The sequence below is a fragment of the Gouania willdenowi genome, chromosome 5 (assembly GCF_900634775.1).
Source record: "Gouania willdenowi chromosome 5, fGouWil2.1, whole genome shotgun sequence".
In the NCBI taxonomy this organism is placed as follows: Eukaryota; Metazoa; Chordata; class Actinopteri; order Blenniiformes; family Gobiesocidae; genus Gouania; species Gouania willdenowi.
In genome coordinates, this window is record NC_041048.1 from 32,753,062 (window position 1) to 32,774,075 (window position 21,014).

Consider the following 21,014-nt stretch of genomic DNA (forward strand, 5'->3'; position numbering starts at 1 on the left):
GGTTTTTTCAGATTGAACATCAAGTCCCTGGATAACGGCAACATTTTAACAGCAGGCTGACGTCATTCACATTTTACTACTGTGATATTCTTTCCTTTTTGGGATTTAAATGAAAAATGATGTTGGATTTTCCATGTAGTGAAATCTCTGGATTCATACTGATGCACCCACACACACATACAGCCAGGCAGGCAGCGCGTGTTCATTTGTTTTGGTGAAGTGTCGCAATGTGTGCACGTACTGTGTGTGTCTGCTGAATGAATGTATATTCTGCTTGCTTTTAAAATGTAATCCATTGAAGTAATCCGGGTTTAAAAAAAAAAAAAACCTGTTATCTTATTGCATATTTTTTTTATATACTGTAACGGATTGCAGTTACAACTTTTTTGTATCCAGATGTAATTTGTAATCCATTACTCCCCAAGCCTGACAGTAGCAGGAAGTAAATTAGGTCCAATAGCTTTAAGCAGAGCCAAGATTAATGCCAGTTTACTTTCAGCGCCTGTATTCTCAAATGACTGTCTTGCTACCTGTGCTATTGCTAAAAGATCGTAGTGCAGTGACAGTTTGAGGACCCATGGTGCACCATACTCTGCATCTATGTAGTTCTACATCGAAGGCAGGGTCTGGCGTAAATTTCTAGTTTTCACCACCATAATCAGGTTTTCAAATATCTGTTTTACCAAACAGAGGGCTGGTGGCAGTGCATACTGAGTAACTTTGTGCATTTATTTAGCATGTTTGACAGGCAAATGCTAACTGTCAGTGTGGATGAGGAGATGGCCTAAAAGGGAACAGAGAAGGGATCTTGTCTGCTTGAGTCAACATTTTTAATAAATGACTGAAAACTAATAGAAACTTATGAACAATTTTCTTTTCCGACTTCATCTGCTGTTTCTGCTTGTTTTTCAACCATGACTTTGTCACAGATAGCCCCAATAATTTGTTTCTCCTGCACTTATATTCAGATTTGTTAAGCTTTAAATGACCAGGCTTAAATGACCAGGCTTAAATCTCTAATATTAATTTCAGGCACGGAAAAATCTAAACTCTGAAATGTCCAGGTTGCAGTGTTTGCTCTAATTCAACAATATGTTGATTCTTCTCTTCCACTATCTTTTCCAACATTTCATATTGGGTGTTGTATATGTTTACAAATCCCTAATTTAAACAGGGAGGTTTTCACCACTTTTGCAAGTCTTAATAATGCATTGGAAGTCCAAAAACACATGTAACAAGTGAACACAGTGCAGGCAGTGTGCACAACAAATTTAAAGCTCTAATTATTTACGATCTTAGTAAAACGGGCACTGAATGTTGCAAGAAATTGTAAATTCCATGTATAACAAATTGTGTTTTGCAGAACCGACTAATTTGTTGTAGCGTGAGTTTGCATTGTTTTTACTGAAACAGATAGGATAAATCAGACTGATTACAGACTCGTTTTCTGTTAAAACAGATAGGCCTATAATGTTTTTTTTTTTTGCATGTATTGGCTGCTTTTGAATTGAGATTGAGTGAATTAAGTAAATTAAGTGCCGCCCGGCACTAAATGGGGAAATCTAATATTATGTGTCAATTTGACCATTGCGTAACATTAAAAACCCCAAACCCAGAACAATGGATTGTGTCATATTGCTCTGACAAAGGTCTCTCTCGAAAATGGTTCTCATGAGAGCATTGATGGCTGTACTTGGTAAGAGTTCATTTGGATGGGATGTTTGGACTGGTGATTTCATTTGTACCCAATAATATCACGTATAGTTTGCCATGGGAAAGGTGCAGTTCTATAAAATGGTCATTAACTTTTACAGCCAAAGCGGTAGCTAACATCTGCTGTTTTCAGTCACCCGGCTCTTAAGGTGTTTTCACATTCATAATACCAGATTTTCAAGCTTTAGTGACTTTGTTTCACCTCCAAAAGAGAAATGAACTCAAACACAGGTTACTGAATACAGGTTAGGAGCTCATCTACTTTCTTTACAGTGTATGCATGTGTCAGGATGCTGTCAGTTGAATGGCCAAGAATAGTTCCCAAAAATGTTTGAGGAAATATTTCAAGATACATCCATTCCTCTAAGATTAGGAGTGTTTTAGGAGATACATAGCATCAAGATAGCATGAAATGAATTAGGTTTTGTGCTCAATATTGATGCTGGAAGAAGTTGTCTGTAAATTTGGGGTAGACCTTAGGTTTAGGAGAAGATTTGTAAGGATGAAATGGTCAAGATCTTTATTTCTTTTCCTTAAATGTCAGTCTCAACTGTGAACAGCAATGTGGTTTTACACTTGTACGTGGATGAAATAATTCAGGAAATGTGCTTGGATTTTTTTTGGGGGGGTAGAAGGCAGGGTTTAAGTATTTCTGAGCAAATCCCTCGCTTGAACCACAGGGATGTGATTCTGGGAAGTCTCACTGATACTGCAGGCAGATAGTCTTGATCAGCGCCCCTGGCATAGCACCCGCCCTGCTCTCCTCATCATCTCTCTTTGGACCTAATAATCCATGAACACTTGAATTTTTTCCAGTTCATTAAACACCAGCTGAATGTTCCAGGCGGAAGCCATGAAAAAGATGGTTTATAAAAGTCAACAGACTGAGGGTTTTCTTTTTAACCCAGAGGTGTTTCAGTCGCAGGATTAGACGTACTTGTTTGGCTTGTTTTCTTACGTAGACTATTTAGTATAAGATACTTTGAGAGAATTTTTTACCGTTGCTCGTATTTTTGTTTCTTTGATTTCGTGCCTTTTCTTCATGCATCAGAAGAGATCAAACTTGTTTAAAAACCAATATTTGTATTGGTGGATATTGTTGTATTTTATTATGATGATTAAAAGTCTACTTTGGCTTTCTTTTAAACTTGACCCTTACATCTAAGGTGAACCCTCAAGCCTGCCTTCAAAGCCAGAGGTAAGCACCATGCTGAGAAGGAAAATTCAGCTGCTTTTTTCATGGGTTTTCAAGGTAAAGGCCTTGAAATTTTGTTTGACAGTCTGAGGGCTCCTAATCTCTCCTGTAGCGCCTGCTGTGGCCGTGGCTTCGTGCTGCGGTTCTTAGAAGACCCAAAAACTTAATTAGAGCTCCTGCACAAGCCAGCTATTGAAGCCCTAATCCATGTTGAACAGACACAAATTATTGCTTGAGTCCCAAATCGCTTGTATTATTTACTCTTTTTCCTTTTATCTGTCGATTTTTCCATTTTCAGTAAAGAAAAAAAAAAGAAAGGCAGCGTGAAGTTAAATGAACTGATCTGCTGAGCCTTAGGAAATGAGCCCATTGGAGCATTTTTCCAAAGCTTTTTGAAGTAATACTGCTTAATTAGGCATATTCCCGATTGAAAGCTCCAAAGATGACACGTGAAGCCAAGTTGCCACAGTGCCAGATGGTCACAGTATGTCTCCTTCCTAACTGGGCAGACAGAAAAATAAGATGAAAATATTAGTACAAGACAGTCATTCTTTCAGTTGGCTTTGTGTGACAGTCAAATATGCCCCCATCTCACCCCGCCTTGTTTAAAAAAATTAAAAAAAAAGACTGTGCTTGGCCCCAGCCCCTGTAATGAGGCTTGACACAGCCGGCATACAGAGACAAAAGCAAAGATCACCAACGCCGAGCACACCCGCCCCAGCCTGACATTGTGCGGTTTTTAATAACGGCTGAAATCAGCCCTGGTGTGCCGTCACATCTGTTAAACACTGGAGCAGGTGGCAAGCTGCCACGGGGGAGCGCTCGCAGGACCTCGTGTACTTACTGTCGGTCCAAAAGCAAATGACAAGGGGGATCACGGGAACAACAGAGACATAACAAGGTCCTGACAATAGTGCAGGACAGCTGCAAGGAAGTCAGCTGTGGTTCCGGAGCCTAGCTCGCTATAAGCTGCTACCCCATAATAATTCATAACTGGGAGCTATAAAATAGTGTTGTGTGTAGTGAGACTAATCAGCAATACAATTTCTGCTTCCAGACTGTAAAGTAGATTAGGCCAGTTTTACATGGGTAGACTGCACAATTTTAGCTCTCCTGTTAATCCAACAGATTCTTAATCTTTACGAAAGCAACGCCAAGTGAAGCAAACAGGATTTTAAGCTGTTTCAAAGTTATTGCAACAAAATCATAATTTATCGAACACAAATGTCCTTATTTCTTCTGTTTAGGTTTGTTACAAGGAAATGAGATTTTAGCAATTTAGGCTTTCCTAAAGGCTCAAACATACTCAGGCGGACCTCGCAAACAACAGACTCTGCGTGCTCTGAGGAGAGCGGACAGTTTTCTCCACATGTGGTGAGTTTTCTCCACAGTAAAACCCACCACATGTCCTTTAGGTCTAATCCCGTCTTCATTTTTTAACAGTTTATGAATATTTCAGGGATGAACTGCTCTCTTCAGACGGGAACCTTCCTTGTAGCCTTTAAAGCAGCAGTGGTGAGACCTCTTCTGAAGAAGAGCAATTTAGATTTGAATGATTTGTACAATTACCGTCCAATATCTAACTTAACATTTTTAAGCAAAAATTAGAAAAAGTAGTTTTTATATAATTGTAGGACTTTTTGAATATCTTTGAAAAGTACCAGTCTGGTTTTAGAGTGAACCACAGCACAGAGACGGCCCTCCTCAAGATTTTAAATTACATTAGGTATAACCAGGACACAAAAAGACAAACAGTGTTGTTCTACTGGACCTAAGTGCTGCTTTTGATACCGTAGACTACACCATTCTTTTAAACAGACTAAAACACCTGATGGGCCTCTCTGGTGCTGTTTACAAATGTTTTTTTTTCCTACCTCACAGACGGGACTTTTATGGAAAGTTTAGATATTTTCTCATCCAAGTTCCATAAAATAACATGTGGCGTGCCCCAGGGATCACATTTAAGCCCTTTTCGTTTTATTTAATCTGTATATGCTCCCTCTTGGTGATGTCATCCGGAGGCACAGAGTAAACGTCCACACTTATGCTGACGATACACAGCTGTATATCTCCGTGTCTCCTGATGACACCAGTCCAATGAATGCTCTTTTTCACTGTATTTCAGATATCAAATCTTGGATGGCAGAAAACTTTCTCCAGCTCAATCGGGACAAAACTGAAGTTTTACTTCTCGGTCCTGAGGCCCAGAGAGAGAGAAACTTTTACCTAAACTTCAAACAGCATCTTTGAATCCCTCTATACAAGTTAAAAATGCTTGTCCGCTGTGATTATCACAATTATATGGTGTACGCTTTAGTAAATAAGTAGGTAAATAATATGATCCTCAAGAGAACTTACAGGTAGTGAAAACTTGATGTTAAACATATTTTTATAATTGTTTTCTACATATGGTTGAGCCATGGAACTGTAACATAGTTCCGCAGTTTTGCATTTAATTAAATTGCAAATGACAGTTTTTATTGCATTTGAATGCCAATTACAAAGTCAATAATCTGAACTCAATTACAATTCAATTATGATTACAATAGCAACAGATTTTTTCGATTACAATTACAATTATAATTACAACATAATTGTAATTAATTACCAATCACGCGATTACATACATAATTGACCCCAACCCTGAGAAGAACCAACTGTTCAGTTAAAACTTGCTATAAATCCTCTACAAATGTGTTTTTGTTCCATTTCTCAAACTAAATGCAAAAACAGGAGCGTTAATGTTGCGTGTGCAATTAACTGAATATCACAATCTGATATTCCTTGTTTATCCAACTAATGAGGGTTAGTGCAAGTGAGCGTTGGGAAATCTTGGTCTATGCCATGTGACCTGAACATAACGAGCAGAAATAGAACTAATATGAGTCAAATATTCACTACATCAATTTTATTTTCTTGTTTGCGGGCCACTGAACAGGGACAGAGACATTAGGAGTGGATGTGACATTTATATGACTATGCGCTTTGTTTTCTATATTAACTTTTACTATTTTTATCTATTGTGATGAACATAAGTGACGTGACCTGGTGCATGAATCGTTTGCTCCATTTCACGACCTCCTAAAGCTTCTTGCATTGGATTTTATATAGCGCTTTATCATAGTCATGTAGTGTTTCTGACTGACTTATCACAATGTATTCATCTGTGTTTCTGTTTGCTATGCATGCACGTGGCGCAGTGTAAGTCTGCCATTATGGCAGTCATTGAGGGTAACTTGATTTACAACATCTAGTACATTTTTTAAGCACAATCTTAAGGTTTTCCATTGAATATACTTGACAACCCTGGATCGAGAGTGATCTCCCAGTGAAGCAGCTGCAGGGTGTGGGAGCCAGTATTGTGTATAACTGCAGCAGTATCCAGTTCCCAGTTTACATTGAGAACAAAGTCGAGCAATGGTTGCTTTTGTCCCTTGTTGACAGTCCATCGCAATACAATAGTTTATGAATTGATTCTTTAGTTTCCCTCACCATTAATTGTGCCTTAGTCAAGGCGGGCCAAGTACAGCAGCACAATCAATGGAGAAAAAAAATGTTTTTTTAGTAACTGTGACGCACCATGAGAAAACCAGGAAAAAGTCAACATGAGAGAAACTGAGAAAAAGGACAAAAACCTTAAAGTAAGACACATTCTATTCTCAAATAAGGCTGTTATAAAGCCAGCTGTTCCAAACCATGTAAAGCCATATTCTCTGCCCCCCCCCCAACTGGCTGCTCTGATGTGACGAAAACTTAACAATCTTTACAGGTCCCATGTCATGCTATTTTCCACCTATCTCCATTTGTTCTAAGAACACCAAAAACATGGTATTTGAGGTTTATTTTCCCAAACTCGCCTGTCTGAAAAGTCACTTTCTGAGAAACTCTCACAAACAGGCTGATTTATGTCCTACTTATGCATATTCATGAGTGGGCGTGTCTATAAATGGGAGACTGACTTCCTCCTGCCCGCACGGTGATGTCGGGCCAGAGGACGGCCCGCCCTCCTCCCTCCACTCCGTAGCTGAGCTCATGCTGCTTTATAAACACGAGCGTGGGGGGCGGGGCGTTCGCCGGTACATATATAGACTGTAGAAAATACATACAGAGCACTGCGCGAAGGATGCTGACATGTTCACCTTTGTGGGCGTGTCTGTTTACATATCAATCACGGCAGAGAGCTTCTTGGAGGCGCAGTTTCTCCAGCTCAGTGTTGCATCAAATTCGTCATCAAAGTGGGAACGCGTCATCAAATTGGAGCGAGGTGTTTGGGCTCATCCTGCAGTAAGAAAGGAGCAAATCACCCTCTAACTAACGATTGAGGGAATCAATAAAAAAAAACACTTAAGGCATGTGTATGAAGCCCAAAAAGCACTTTTATGATGTTTAAAGTTGATTTAGCGTGACATGGGCTTTAAAGATGTTTTTCTCACTTGTGAACATTAGAGAGTGACAATATTAAAACAGCCAGAACTTTTTCAAATATTATAAAATTCATGTGTGTGACATTATTGGAAAGTTTAGGATCCACACTTCTGGAATCTATAAATAACTCAAACCACCCCCTGGCTGAGTTGTTCCTGGTTTTCTCATGGTGCGTCACAATTGTGTTGTTCAATGAAGAAGCTCCTTTGCATTTATAGTTTAGCGATAAGTGAAAACTGAACAAATTTGATTTTTCCCTCCTGGCTTGTTAAGACAGTTGACATCCTTTAACCTGAGGCTTTAGCTTTAGCAGTACTGTTCCTGTATCCAAGACTGGTCTCGAAACCTCAAGGTCTAACCCTAACCCTCAAAAGAGCATTTTACTTGTCTCGATCTCAGACTGGCTGGACGGGATTTTCCATCAAGACCAGTCGAGACCATCACTGATCTGCTATTCTTCAACTTCATTCATGTGAAAATAAGGGGAAGCACTTGGAACTGTTCCTGATTAATTCATGTTGTAATTTGACCTAAAACATTTACCGTTAGTTCACTGGTTGTTCTGCCTCCATTGTATTACTTGTTAGAAATACCTCTGAACACTTTGTTCAGGCCTTATTCGCCTGCAAATAAACATCCTTTTTTTCATATATTTAAAATATTTCTGGACTTATCATAGGTTTTTAAATACAAACAAGGATTTATGTGCCAAAATTTGAGATTTTTGCAGAAAAAGAAAGAATGTTCGTTAACTGTCTTACCTTGTCATGGTTCTTAAAAGTCTTGGTCTTGTCTTGGTCTTCGTGCATTCTGGTCTTGTACAACACTAGTGAAGAGAAATCTAATCTTTTTTTTTTTTTTTGTAGAGGGCTTTGTCACTGTGGTTGCTGGAGTAAGAAAGCCTGTGGTAGCACTGCGAAATACGTTGGTTAACGGTTGGTTAAGTATTAAATGAAATAAGGTTTCAGGCTGATTGCTGATATTCGTTTTTCAGTGAACTCAGACCTTCACTGAGCTCTCAATTAGTGTTCTGAGAAGCAGTGAGGGAAGTTCTCCACGTTTGCCGTGCTTTGTGGAAATCTAATTCTGTTTGCATGACTGAGTAAAAATGTAACTGCAAATAGTTTGCAACTCTTTTGTTGTTCGTGCACGTTTATTTTGTGTATATGAAAAAGAACTGAGGACCATTACACAATCTGACTGTAGTAGTCAGATAAATATTGCTTTTAGAGTTGCACTAATATTTCTAATGTTTTGATAAACTGTTATTCAAAGTCCTCATGCTGGGTGTTGTTATTTCCCTTATTAGTTGAACAAATAACAGTTTACAGACAAGATTGTGTAATAAGCAGACGTGGCATGTTGAGGCATTTGAATAAAGGGCATGTTCTTTTCATCAGATCATGTGCATTCATTCAAGCCTAAGTTTGATGAAGAATTTTGAAAGCAAGTTTTTTACTAAACAATGTTGAGCCGATGATTTGGATTGAGCCAACATTGACGTAGCATAGACAGCACTGTGCAGCCTGATGACGTTATTATTCCTTTCTAAAACATAAATGTTGCCAAGACAAGTTGAAGAGCTTCAAACACACAACTTTACAACGTCATTATGGCATCTTGGACTCCAACGCTGCATTACAATGCAGACTGAGCTGATCTGCCATGGAAAAGTACATCAGAGTCTAATTTTTTTAGTTTTAAAGCATCTTTGGTATAATCCTGTTTATTTACGCCTTGCTGTAAATAAACACTGTAGGTTTTTATGACTCACAATGCAGGCTTTACTGTCCAGTCACTGATGAAGCAAAGCAAAAAAAAGTGCTGATGCAAATTCCCAAAGACACTTACAGAAAGTCTCAGTTCACTTGTAGAGAAAGTGATCAGCTTCTGTTTGAATTTAACGTGTTCTCCTTTGAATGTTTATAAGGGAAATAAAAGAGGGATTATCTGTCCTTTTCAAGGAGAGTGGCCTACGTTCAAACTGCCACTCAAACACCCGATAGGGCCTCCCTGAAAATAATTCCTCAAGTCTTAATGCACTCCGTAGCATCAGCTCTTTTTTTTCTTGGCTTTGGAGGATTTTTGTGAAGTTTGTTTAAGCAGTGTATCCAACCAGAAAGAAGAGGTGAGCTCCAGCTCTCAAGGCCATTTTAAATGCCTGACCATAGAGTGAAGTTCCCAGGGTTCCTTCTGCTGCACTCAAAGGCATCGTTTGCATGGCTGCATTTCCACCCTGTCCGTCTCACTGGGTCTCACTGGGTCTCACTGGGTCTCCCAAAGGAGACGATACAGGCTCTCTTTAATGAACTTCTTCTTCATCAAAAAGCCTATTTCGTCTCCTGAAGGAAATGAAACATTCTCTCTTTAATGAAGTTCTTCACTTTATTAAGGGATTATTCCATGAATCAATGCGTGTGTATCAAAGACTAATGTTACATAGTCTTAATATCCTGCACAGTTAAACTTTATTTTGCCTGAATTCTAATTTTCAAATGACCTGGTCATAGTTGACAGACATACCCTCTCAGTCACATGCAACATATTATACAGTGAGGTTGAAATGAGATAAAGAAAAATCACTGCCATGTTTGAATACTCAGGTATGAATAAAAGCGGACTCACTCAGTTACTCAGTGGCAGATCGGTAGCTTATTTTTCAAATAAATTCTTGCAGTATGATTCAAAAATACTACTTCTTAATGTGGCACACAAAGAGTTTGCTTCTTTGGTTCATTGTGAGAGCCTCTATCTAAAGCACACTATCAAACTGATTCACCGCACCTTTATTTACCTTTTCTCAATGATCTAACAGTGTTTTCCAACCTTGGGGTTGGAACCCCATGTGGGGTCGCCTGGAGTTTAAATGGGGTCACCTGAAATTGCGAGTAATTGATAAAAATAAAAAAGACTGACTAAAAATATATTTTAATTAGATATTATATTATATATCATATATTTTTTTTATTATTATTCCTTTACTAATTAAAAAAAACCACAATCTTGAACAACTGTATTCTCATTTCACTATGTCAAATAAAAATCTAGTTAAAATAATAATAATAATATAATAATAATAAATAATAATAATATAATAAATAATAATAAGTGCAATATAAAAATATCTGAGCTGGCACAACTTGTTACTTATACTGTAATACAGTATAACAAACTTGATCAAAAACTAATTCTAGAAGAAGAAAAAAATGTATTTAGGGTGGCCAAAAAATCTTAATATCAAAATTGGGTCACGATCCAAAAAGATTGATCTAACGTAATGGCTCGCAAGCTAAAATTACATACGTTTAGGTTTTTTTTATATATATTTATATTTTGAATTGACATTCAAGCACAGTCCAAAATTATTCGAAGTTTCATTAACCAGCAATGGGTAGGAATAATAATATTCTACATTTGATCAACTGAATGGTAGTTACTAGTTATTAATAACTGAGTGTAAATCTGCAAATGATATCCTAACAGGATGTTAGAGCTACCTGGAGACTAGGTTTCTGGTCTTAAGATATCATTGCAATGACTATGGTGGTCCTAAAAAGAAACATTCTTCAGGCTAGTTAGCTGCTGGTTAGCAAAAAGGTGTGTGAGTGGCACTAGTATTATTTAAAGTGAGTAAGACAGCCTGAATCCAACAACAATGCGTGTTGCATTGTTTTAAACCAAAGGCGTCCCAAAATATTTAGTCATTCACATTGTTTTACTCATTAATTAAGTGTTGGCCAACTTATGGCTAAAACTTTACATTCATCCTGCAATTGCTAATATTTAGTCTAATTACTTTTCATTTTTGCCAGTAATGTAGGCCTACATGATTTTATTAAAAATGGCAACAGGAAATAGTGTGATGAGGTCATTATTCATCTAAAGTGGCCAGATACATCATAAATGACCCATTTTTGCTGAAGGTTAGCTATATAGTACGCACACGGACACACATTAATTTTCCGTCATTAATATCTCAATTTGTCATGTCCTCACCCTTTAAATGGTTGTGCTGCATTGTGACTGATGGCGTCGTTCACCCCTGCTGCCCCTATTTATCAGGGTGAGGCCCGTCGTAGCTATCACATAAATTGTTGAGGAGAATCTAAAGCGACGGTGGTTTGAACCACGAGGGAAACGCTTCCTGTTGTAGAGGTCAACTGAGATGTTTTAATTAAAGAAAATAGGCAGTGAACAACTGAGCCACAGCTGTGTAAATGTCTCCCCGCACACGGCACGGTGGACGTTTGATGAAGACCTAATTAGTATTCCTTTACAGAGGGTCATTAAAATGGGTTTAACGGGAGCCCCACCCCCCCCACCTCCCCCTCGGAGGATGTAGCAGGGGTTGACAGTTATTTGTGCACGTCAGTCATCATTGTGTCACAATTAATATCCACTGGTTCATTTCCACAGTCAAACCCAGCCTTCCATCACGTTCAATTACAGTAGTTTATGTTTGGGCTGTAGAAATATTGTGTAAAGAGACTCTTGTTTTGTTTCACAGTGCGTCACTAGGCTGTTTTATATTCGGAGCTAAAGTAAAGTAAATAAAATATTATTTAATTAGCCCCGAATACAAATTAAAAAAAATTTAAAAATAAACTTTCTGACGGTATTTGAACGCCCCTCATTTACCACACGACAACAGAGCAACAAAATCTCTGTCTTCTCCGCCATCTGTGATGCCATATTCTACAAGATAAATGAATGATGAAAAACACAATTGTCTTGTTGCTTGTAATTGCTTGTATTAATATTACTCTGAAATAACTTGAATGGAACTTTAAATGTCTTAGTACAGCAGTTATGTAGTTATTTAAACTACATATTTTGTTTATTTAGATCAAGCATTATGACATTTTTTGCATGCACAATAAAGCGTACACATTTTTTGTCCATTTTCCTGTAGGCTAGTGGTTCCCAATCTTTTTCATCCAGTGTACCCCCTTTGCATTTTAGTCAAATCATGTGTACCCCCTCTTCATATCATAAGTACAATCTCTATAATTTCATAAGCTTTTTTGTTTGTGGAACAGCGGGCTCTCCTAAACCCCTCACTGTGTCTCAAACATTGGTTACCTAAGGCTTAATCTACAAATGTAATTTAAAGTGGAATTATTTTTTTAAAAATGACCATGCAACTTTTATGTGATTACCTACATAGTAAGCAAATAGCTAATTATTGTCTCCTATACACTTGTTGTAATTTGCACTATATCAATAAAGTTGGGCATATAAGCTTTTTGCTTCTGCCTGTTTCAGTCTTGTTATATATATTTTTAAATTGTGATTTATGTTTGAATATTTTTGTTAGACTGAAACAAACACAAAACAAAGCTGAATTGAATTATTGTCAGAAGTGTGATAATATGGCCTCTACAACATAAAATAATCCTGATTCAAAAAATGACCAGAACAAGAAAATATAGTATTTTATTAAGCAATAGTTTAATTGTAAGTTTGTGGTGAATTTGTTCAAAAAAAAAAAAAATAGCCTAAAAAATAACTACGAATATTTCACGATTATTTTTAAATTAATTGTTAAATCTTTCCGAGTGCCCCAAGGGGTTCACGTACCCCTGTTTGGGAACCACACCCCTGGTTTATGACAAGACACTGGAGTACTGAGCTCTAGACAGACTGTGTATTGTCGTCGAGGACAGTGTTGTGTGTTTGTTGTGTGTGGTGTGTGGTGTGTTGCTGGGTCGCCCCGTGTCAGAGGTGAACTAAGTGAATGGAGGCCCCTCCACAGCTGGGAGGAGACCCTCACCTCCTCCCGCTCCTTTCGCCTGACTGGAGAAGGCTCCAGGGATGAACAAGAAGGGGTTAAAGGCTTTGTCTCTGGGTCGCTGCCTTCAAGTTGCCCCAGGAATCCCAGCAACCAGGTCTGGCTGTGGCTGAGAGACCCCCATGCTGAGATGAAAGCATGAAGGCACTTATATTCCTCAGCTGATGTGCAACGTTATGGCTCACTGTGGGAAGCAAAGTGGCAGTATTTGTAAGATTTGATGGACTTCATGCCTCAATACCTGCTGATACCAGGAGAAATGTATTATACATTGGATATTACATTTTTTACATTGCAGTGTGACGTGGACACAGGAGACTTGATATATATGTCATGTCTGTCTTATTTATTTATTTTGGCATTAAGTCTATCCTAAACCTGAGTTTTGGAATGTATACATTTATTATAATTTGTGTACCATTCATTCTTTGGTTATTTTGTTTTAAAACCAAATCAAAATAACCAATAAACAGTGTGATTATTTTCTTTTACTGACTTAAACCAAAACAGAATACAGAAATATCAAAAACCCGACAAGCAGCGTTTTTCTGTTTAAAAATGAAATCTTCTGTTTGTGTGATATTTGGATATTTACGAGGAAACTATGGATGGGAGCTTCATATTTTAAGCTTTCCACACAGAAGGGATCCACAGATGGCAGCGGACTTTTACTCTCTTACTTTTACTTAGACTTTTTACTCTGTGTCTGATAAAAATGATCTTATAGCATGTTGTCCACCTCACACCGATGGCAAAGAGGCGTAATTTATGTGTCGATGACGTTTCGTTAGAGTTATAACTTTACCTAACAGTGTTACGGTCAGTGTTACGGTAAATAGTTTCTAAATACACAGGTGACTGACTTTCGACTGTGATGCATAGATGTGAGAACTTTTTTTCACATCTTTGCAGAAACAATTACAGCTTTTTTGAAGGCAGTAGAAAATGTATTTTTTGCACGTTTTAATACCGCTAGCCACTAACAGCAGCCTTCAACCACACGGAAGTTGATCACAAGAAACAAGGAGCACCAGTAGAGTCATTACACCACCTCTGGTTCCTTTTAATTTAATTTCAAAACAGAAAAATGCTGCTTGTCCAGTTTTTGCTTTTGGTTTTAAGTCAGTAAAACAAAATAACCACACCGTTTATTTGTTATTTTGATTTGGTGTTAAAACAGAATAACCAAAAAAAATAAGGGTACACAGATTTATTATTTTGAAGATATTGTGTTATCTGTCTCATGTTTCACGTTTGCTTTTCGAGTGTAGGCAATTTTTTAAATTTCCATTTTTAACAATTTGTCAAAGATTATTTTCTTTAGCACAAAACCTGCAAGTACTTCCTTAAGTCACAAACCTTCCAATGGCCTGACAACCTTTCGTCCTCCTACATAAGTCAGGAAGGAAAATGCTTTAGTTCACTTTTCTCACTAATGTATTATTCAGAACAAACTGTTTGAAAGTAGCCTATCATTTTCACTCCATGTTTTAATGTTGGAAAAATGTACGTCGCAGTGATGATCCAATTATCCTGCAGAGCCGAGATTAGCAATAATCAGCTCTAGTTACCAGCGACATCATCTCTTCCAAATTTTTCCATTAACTTTTTTCTGCCTTGTTCTCTTCAAAAAGGCTTCCCTATGGTTTCTGAATGTAATCCTCGTCACAGATATGTGTTCAGAGTTCACTTTGTCTGAGTTTGTGGATGTACGCTGCCATCCTTCCTTCTAGGTATATTTATATTTCTGTTACCCCAGATGTCCAAGACCAGTTACGTCCGCACTGTGTCATGAATATAAATGAGCCATCTACAGCCAAAGGGAAATGCACCTTACTGACATGTTTTTATCAGAAATGTATTCCTGAAACATGGACTTGCCAATGTGTTTGATGACGGTAGGATTCATGTCATGTGTAATGATGACCCATGACCCTGAAAGACCTGTGCCAGAAAGTTGTATTTCTTTCCTGTGAAAGATGAAAATGTGTGTGTACAACAGAGAGAATAGAAGGACATTGGGGGAATAATAAGAACCCTAAGATTCTATCAAAACTCTGTAAACATCTAAGAATCAAGTTCAGTTTATAAATAAAATAAGCTAGTAGGATGTGACATGCTAGCTGCTTGTGTAGCTAACTAAGCCTGTGCTTTTTATTTATAACTTCTGCTCGATATTTTGTCTTAATCTTGAGGTTTTAGTCAACTCTTGATTGATCAAACATACTTTTTTTATTACATAGTGTGTTTCTTACAGAAAAATGCATCACAAGGTGCTTTACATCAGCAATTCTCAACTCAGGGGTCCGGTCCCAAAAGTGGGTCGCGGACCTGTACAGGGTGGGTCGCGGACAGCTGGTCAAAAATAAATAAATAGTTAATGTCTCTCATGTTGGACTTGTCTTTTATTTTGCAAGAAACTTTTCTTTTCACAGGCATGCTGCGAAATGCATGTTGCACGGGAAAATATATAGATTCATGTTTTTTTTTAAAAAAGACTATATATGTGTTTTCAACAGCTATTTGGTTGGTTGAATTCTAAAAAGAAAAAAACGTTGGTCTCAGGGTCAGACCAGTTGAGAACCACTGCTTTATATTATACAATTATTTCCTATAATATTTAGTCAAATGCATTAAATAATTACATTCATAAATAATTGGAGAAATAAAAGTACATAAAAGCCATAATGACGGAAGCAGATAGCAAAATAAAAGTAGTCTGGTAAAAGCCATGATGAACAGGTGTGTCTTGGGCTTTCTGTTAAAAACATTTACAGACTGACTCCACAGCCCTGAGGCGATCTGGCAGGCTGTTCCACGAGCGCCGACCAAAGCAATAAAATGAGGCTGCATCGTAAGTTTTTGTATGGACTTTGGGAACATTTAAAAGGCCAGAGCCAGAGAGGCTCATAGGCTAAAAGCAAATCAGATAAGTAAGAGGGCCCAAGACCATTTAAACAATGAAAAACTAATAAAAGAATGCTAAAATCAATACTGAAATGCACAGAGATTTAATGCATGACTAAAACTGCTGTAATGTGCTCTCGTCTTTTGATCCTCGTCAGTACTTATGCAACTGAGTCTTTGAGTAGTTGTTCCTATCAGTTTAGGATGAGTCTCATTGTAGAGTAAAAAATTGCTTATGTAGATACCCAAGGTTCCACAGGGGTCAACAAACCCAAGCCTGCCACCATTTTTTTATATTTGAAAAATATACAGATCACTTTCATTTTCTTCACCTTTCAAGTAAACATTAAAGTCAGAATAATTTATTTTGTTACGTTCACAAGTACAGAAGCTAAGGATGTAAGCACATGTAGCGTTAGCTCGTTAGCATTAGCTCGGCAGAAAGTCTCATGATAACCATTATGTTGAAATGAAAAGTAGAAGGTTCAACCACTGCTCATTTAGCCTGAAACAATGTTGGTTGCACTTGCTGGTATTTTTTTTATCCTAATATTGTATTATTGTTATGTATAAAAACAAAGCAGAAAAGTCAGGTAAACCTGATGTGTATTTTTATTGAAAATGTATTGAGTATTGAAAATGAGAGCGTAAAAGTTAACATCCTCTTCATTTAGACTGAAGTGTTTATTTAGAATGTGAATACATTTGCCATGAAATGTTGTTTACTTGTTTGTTTATGTCTATGATACATTTATAGACCATTCCCTTACAATAAACATCAGGAATCTATGAAAGCTCGCCTGTACTGTACAGTATTATTTCACGCTCACAGTGGTTGATTAATTATTTTGGCTAAAAAGTTACTGAATCAATTCGATTTAATCTATTGAACCAATGAACCAATAATTGTCCTTGAATCGGCAACAGTGAATCGTGATTCAAATGGAATCGTTGCACCCCTAATAAAAGTTATCAACTGTGTTTCAAAGCAAGTGTTTACATTTTTGGTTGTTTATTTCTGCCTTAGTTCTGTGATCGATTAAAAACCTGTTCAGCGTCTACATGTTCACTCTGATTGGCTCCAGCCCCCTGTACTCTATAAATAGAATGAGTAATAGAATCTTAATAGTCAGAGGGAAAGCCTAGCCTATTACCTCCAACTCAGCAACATGATTTTTTTTTTTTTTTCTGTGAAAGCTGACAGGATTAGAAAGCGAGGCGTTTCCAAACGTTGAAGGGATTTAATGGGATGCTGACAAATGTTACCTTGAGTCTTTGTGGGTCAGATCTCGTTGAAGTCTGTGACACGTTCTTTTGAGAGCGAGCGCTTCTCTCGTTTTTAATCAGCACACAGAGGCTTTAAGTGGCTCACCCACACTTATTATTCTCTTCTTCCCGACACACTGCGGCCTTTGCTCGAATTAATCTTTCCTCCCGGCACCCACTCCACTGTCTCTGTCAGGGTGGGGGGGGGGGCATTTTATTCCCTGCTAAGGAATGAGGCGGCTAAATGAGGGCTCCTCCGCAAAACCCAGGGTAATGATGTTAATTAATTAAAGAGTGACTCTTTCTAATCAAGGTCTTCCTCTCAGTGATCCAACTCTGACCCTGTAAAACAAGCAAGACAGTAATGATTATTCTTCAGAGTTTCACTGTTGGATTTGTGTGGGCTTGTTGCTTCCTATGAGGGAGTAATTACCGCTTATCTCTACAGCGCAATGGATATCTGCTAAATGTTTTTAAACTAGACTTTTTTTCTCTAACACTGATTAAATTAACTTTAAGAAAAAAACACTCAACTACAAATTCTGCTATTGCTTCCTCCTCTAGGTCAATGGCAGGGACCTCTCTAAGGCCACCCATGAGCAGGCTGTGGAGGCTTTCCGCACCGCTAAGGAGCCCATCGTGGTCCAGGTTCTACGCCGCGCGCCGTACCCTAAACCAATCAGCCCAGCCGCTGACGCCCAGGTCACGGACATCAGCACCCAGACCGACATCACCCTGCAGCACATCATGGCCCTCACTCAGATGCCTCCATCACCCCCTCCACTGACGGAGCTGGAGGAGTATCTGCTTCCAGAGGAGTGAGTACCTCTGCAGTGTTACTGAGACCTGCATCCATATCACATGTTAACCCTTAACATCTGAGTGTAGCATGGTATGTCTTTGCTAATAGTACCATATTTGCAGCGGAGAAAGTAAAGGAGTACAAGTACTCACATTACTGTATTTAATTTGCTTTAATGGGTACTTGTACTTTTTTGAGTATATTTCTTAATCAGTAATTTTACTTGAACTTAAGTAGGTTTTAAAAGAAGTAAATCAGAATCAGAATTCCTTTATTAATCCCAGGGGGAAATTGCTTTTGTTACAGCCACAGAAAAAAAATCACAAATAAACGAATAAAAACGAAAGAAAGAATAAACGTTAAATAAGTCTATAATTAAGTTAGAACACACACATTACAGTAGTAGAAAATAAAGTAGGATAGATAATTATAATAATAATAATAATTATATACAAATATGATTTAGATATTTACAACAATCAAGCTATGAGGTTATAGTGATGAATTAGTAAATTAATAAGGTAATTAATTGCATTTCGACACCCATTAATTACCGAGTAAATTACTAATTTTTGTTTTCAAATGATCAACGGACATTGTGAAACTACAAAAAATTAAATGACCAGACAACAATCAAATGCATCACATCATAGATCGACCAACCAGATTAAAGGTAATGTACAGCTCCAAAACAGCATTGAATGCTGTTTATTTTCTCAGTTTTAGAGTTAAAAAATGTAGCTATACTTAGTCTGAGAATTGTTTTTATTTTAAAACTAATTAAACTAAAAATGAATGATACATTTTGATTTTTTTATCAAAGATTAATGTGGGGGGTGAAAGTAACTAGTAACTTTGACTTTGAGTACTATTTAATTCAGCTACTTTTTACATGTACTTGAGTATTTTATGTATGACTTCTTGTACTTGTACTTGAGTGCAATTTCAATCAAGTCACAGTACTTCTACTTGAGTAGGATACAGTATATCAGTACACTTTAGACCTCTGCATATTTGGCAACAGTATCAATGAGAAAGAAGCCTGTCTTTGAATCATTCAAAAACAGATGCTGTGTTTTTGTCAATGCAAAAAAATCACTAGATATCTTTCAGATATTGATAAATAAAAAATAAATTGATAATGTTAAGAGCATCAAATATTCAATTCAATTCAACTTTATTTGTATAGCGCAATTCACAACAAAGTCATCTCAATGTGCTTATCAAAATATAAAATTTATAATAAGAAAGAAAAAACCCAACAAGATCCACATGAACAAGCATTTAGCGATAGTGGGAATTAAAAACTCCCATTTAACAGGAAGAAATCTCCAGCAGAACCAGGTTCAGAGGTGGCAGCCATCTGCGTCGACTGGTTGGGGTTAGTGGACAGGAGGACCAACAGAACAGGATAGAGAGATAGAACATCAGAGTGTCCGAGACTAGTTGAGCCGTGAACCACAGATCAGGAACTGTTAACTCCAGCTTCACGACACCTGAAACAGAGCAGAGAGAGAAGGAGGAGAAGGCACTGACTGCAGAAAAACATGATACAGTATTATCAAGTCATCCTGCCTTGGCCTTGGGTCTCACTGCCAGTGGCTTGTTCAACACTTATTGTTAAAGTGACATATCTCTTCCTGTTTATTGGTAAGCCAACAGCGTCTCCAAGGTCTGTAAATGCGACCGTTCACAGACGAGCCCATGTCAGCTCTAGCGGTTAGGTTATGTTATGATTCAGTTCTGTTTATGCGGACTAGAAATCATAACCAGCTACATCAGAATTTGAATTTCTCCCTGTTTATTGAACCAGAAAAGCGACCGTTTACGGACGAGCCCATGTTCGCTCTAGCGGTCAGATTGTTATGATTCAGTCCATATCTTGGAGTTGTCTTGGACATCCATTTAAAATTTGATGCACATATAAACAAAATATTATAGACTATCAGGACCAACTTGAACTGCTTTTGTTTAATAGGTTGTTTAGTAAGTAATGCTGCTAAATTGTACTTCCATTCAATGATTCTCTCCCATTGCTCTGTTTGGGGACAGGCTACCCAGTCGACCATGAAAAGCGTATAGCCTCTCTTTACAAACAAGCATTAAAAACCTATGTGATGGCACTACTGTACAATTATACTATAGAAAATAGAAGTTTTTAAGTCTAGATAGTTTCATTAAATACGCTAGTGTGTGAGTACACTTTACTAGTAAAGCAAAAGTGTTACTAGTAATACTAGTAAACTTTATATGCTAATAAGTGGTGAAGACAAGAGTAATTCAGGCTTCCTCCTTTAGCTTTTGAAAATATTACAACCAATCAAGGTGCTGGATTTGGTTCTGATGATCCCTCTACTTCATTACATACACGTACAACTTATTCTTACATGTCATAGTTAATTACATAATGAGATGCAGAAACATTTGTTGAGTTTAGAGTTAACCAATATACCCTAGCCCAGTAGTTCCCAAACTGAGGTACGTGTACCCCTAGGGGTACTTGAACACCCTCAGTAGATACACAGTAACATTTTTTAGTTTGTTTTTTTCTTTTTTAACATTATAGATTTTTCACGCATTCATACTTTTCTTTCTCATCCATCAATAATAATTTAAAATATACCAAGAGGTGAAATTGAAATTCTGAAATGAGAAAATCAGAAACAAATAAAAAAAGGCCTAAATTCAAGGTTAATGTTGGACGAGACACAGGAGAGTTTAGACAAATAAATAATGTATAATGTGAGCCAAGGGGTACTTACGATTAGAAATAAAAGCTAAGGGGTACACGGGGCAATAATACACTGCTCTAGCCCTATGATTAGGATTTCTTCAATTTTTTCATCAACAACCACTTAACCACACATGAAGTATTTTTTATCAAAACTTCAAGCATACTCCTGAAATATTCTCAC

At 37.5% G+C, this 21,014-nt stretch overlaps 2 protein-coding genes across 3 annotated transcripts in view; both read left to right on the forward strand.

Moving 5' to 3' along the window:
• Positions 1-21,014, forward strand: part of LOC114464078 (hydroperoxide isomerase ALOXE3-like) — a 1,091,527-nt gene that overhangs the window by 678,345 nt on the left and 392,168 nt on the right. The window lies entirely within an intron of this gene.
• pdzrn3b (PDZ domain containing RING finger 3b) overlaps positions 1-21,014 on the forward strand; it is a 161,791-nt gene that overhangs the window by 130,591 nt on the left and 10,186 nt on the right. The window contains 1 exon segment of the mRNA XM_028448129.1: positions 17,862-18,115. Coding sequence (XP_028303930.1) covers positions 17,862-18,115 — 254 coding nt within the window.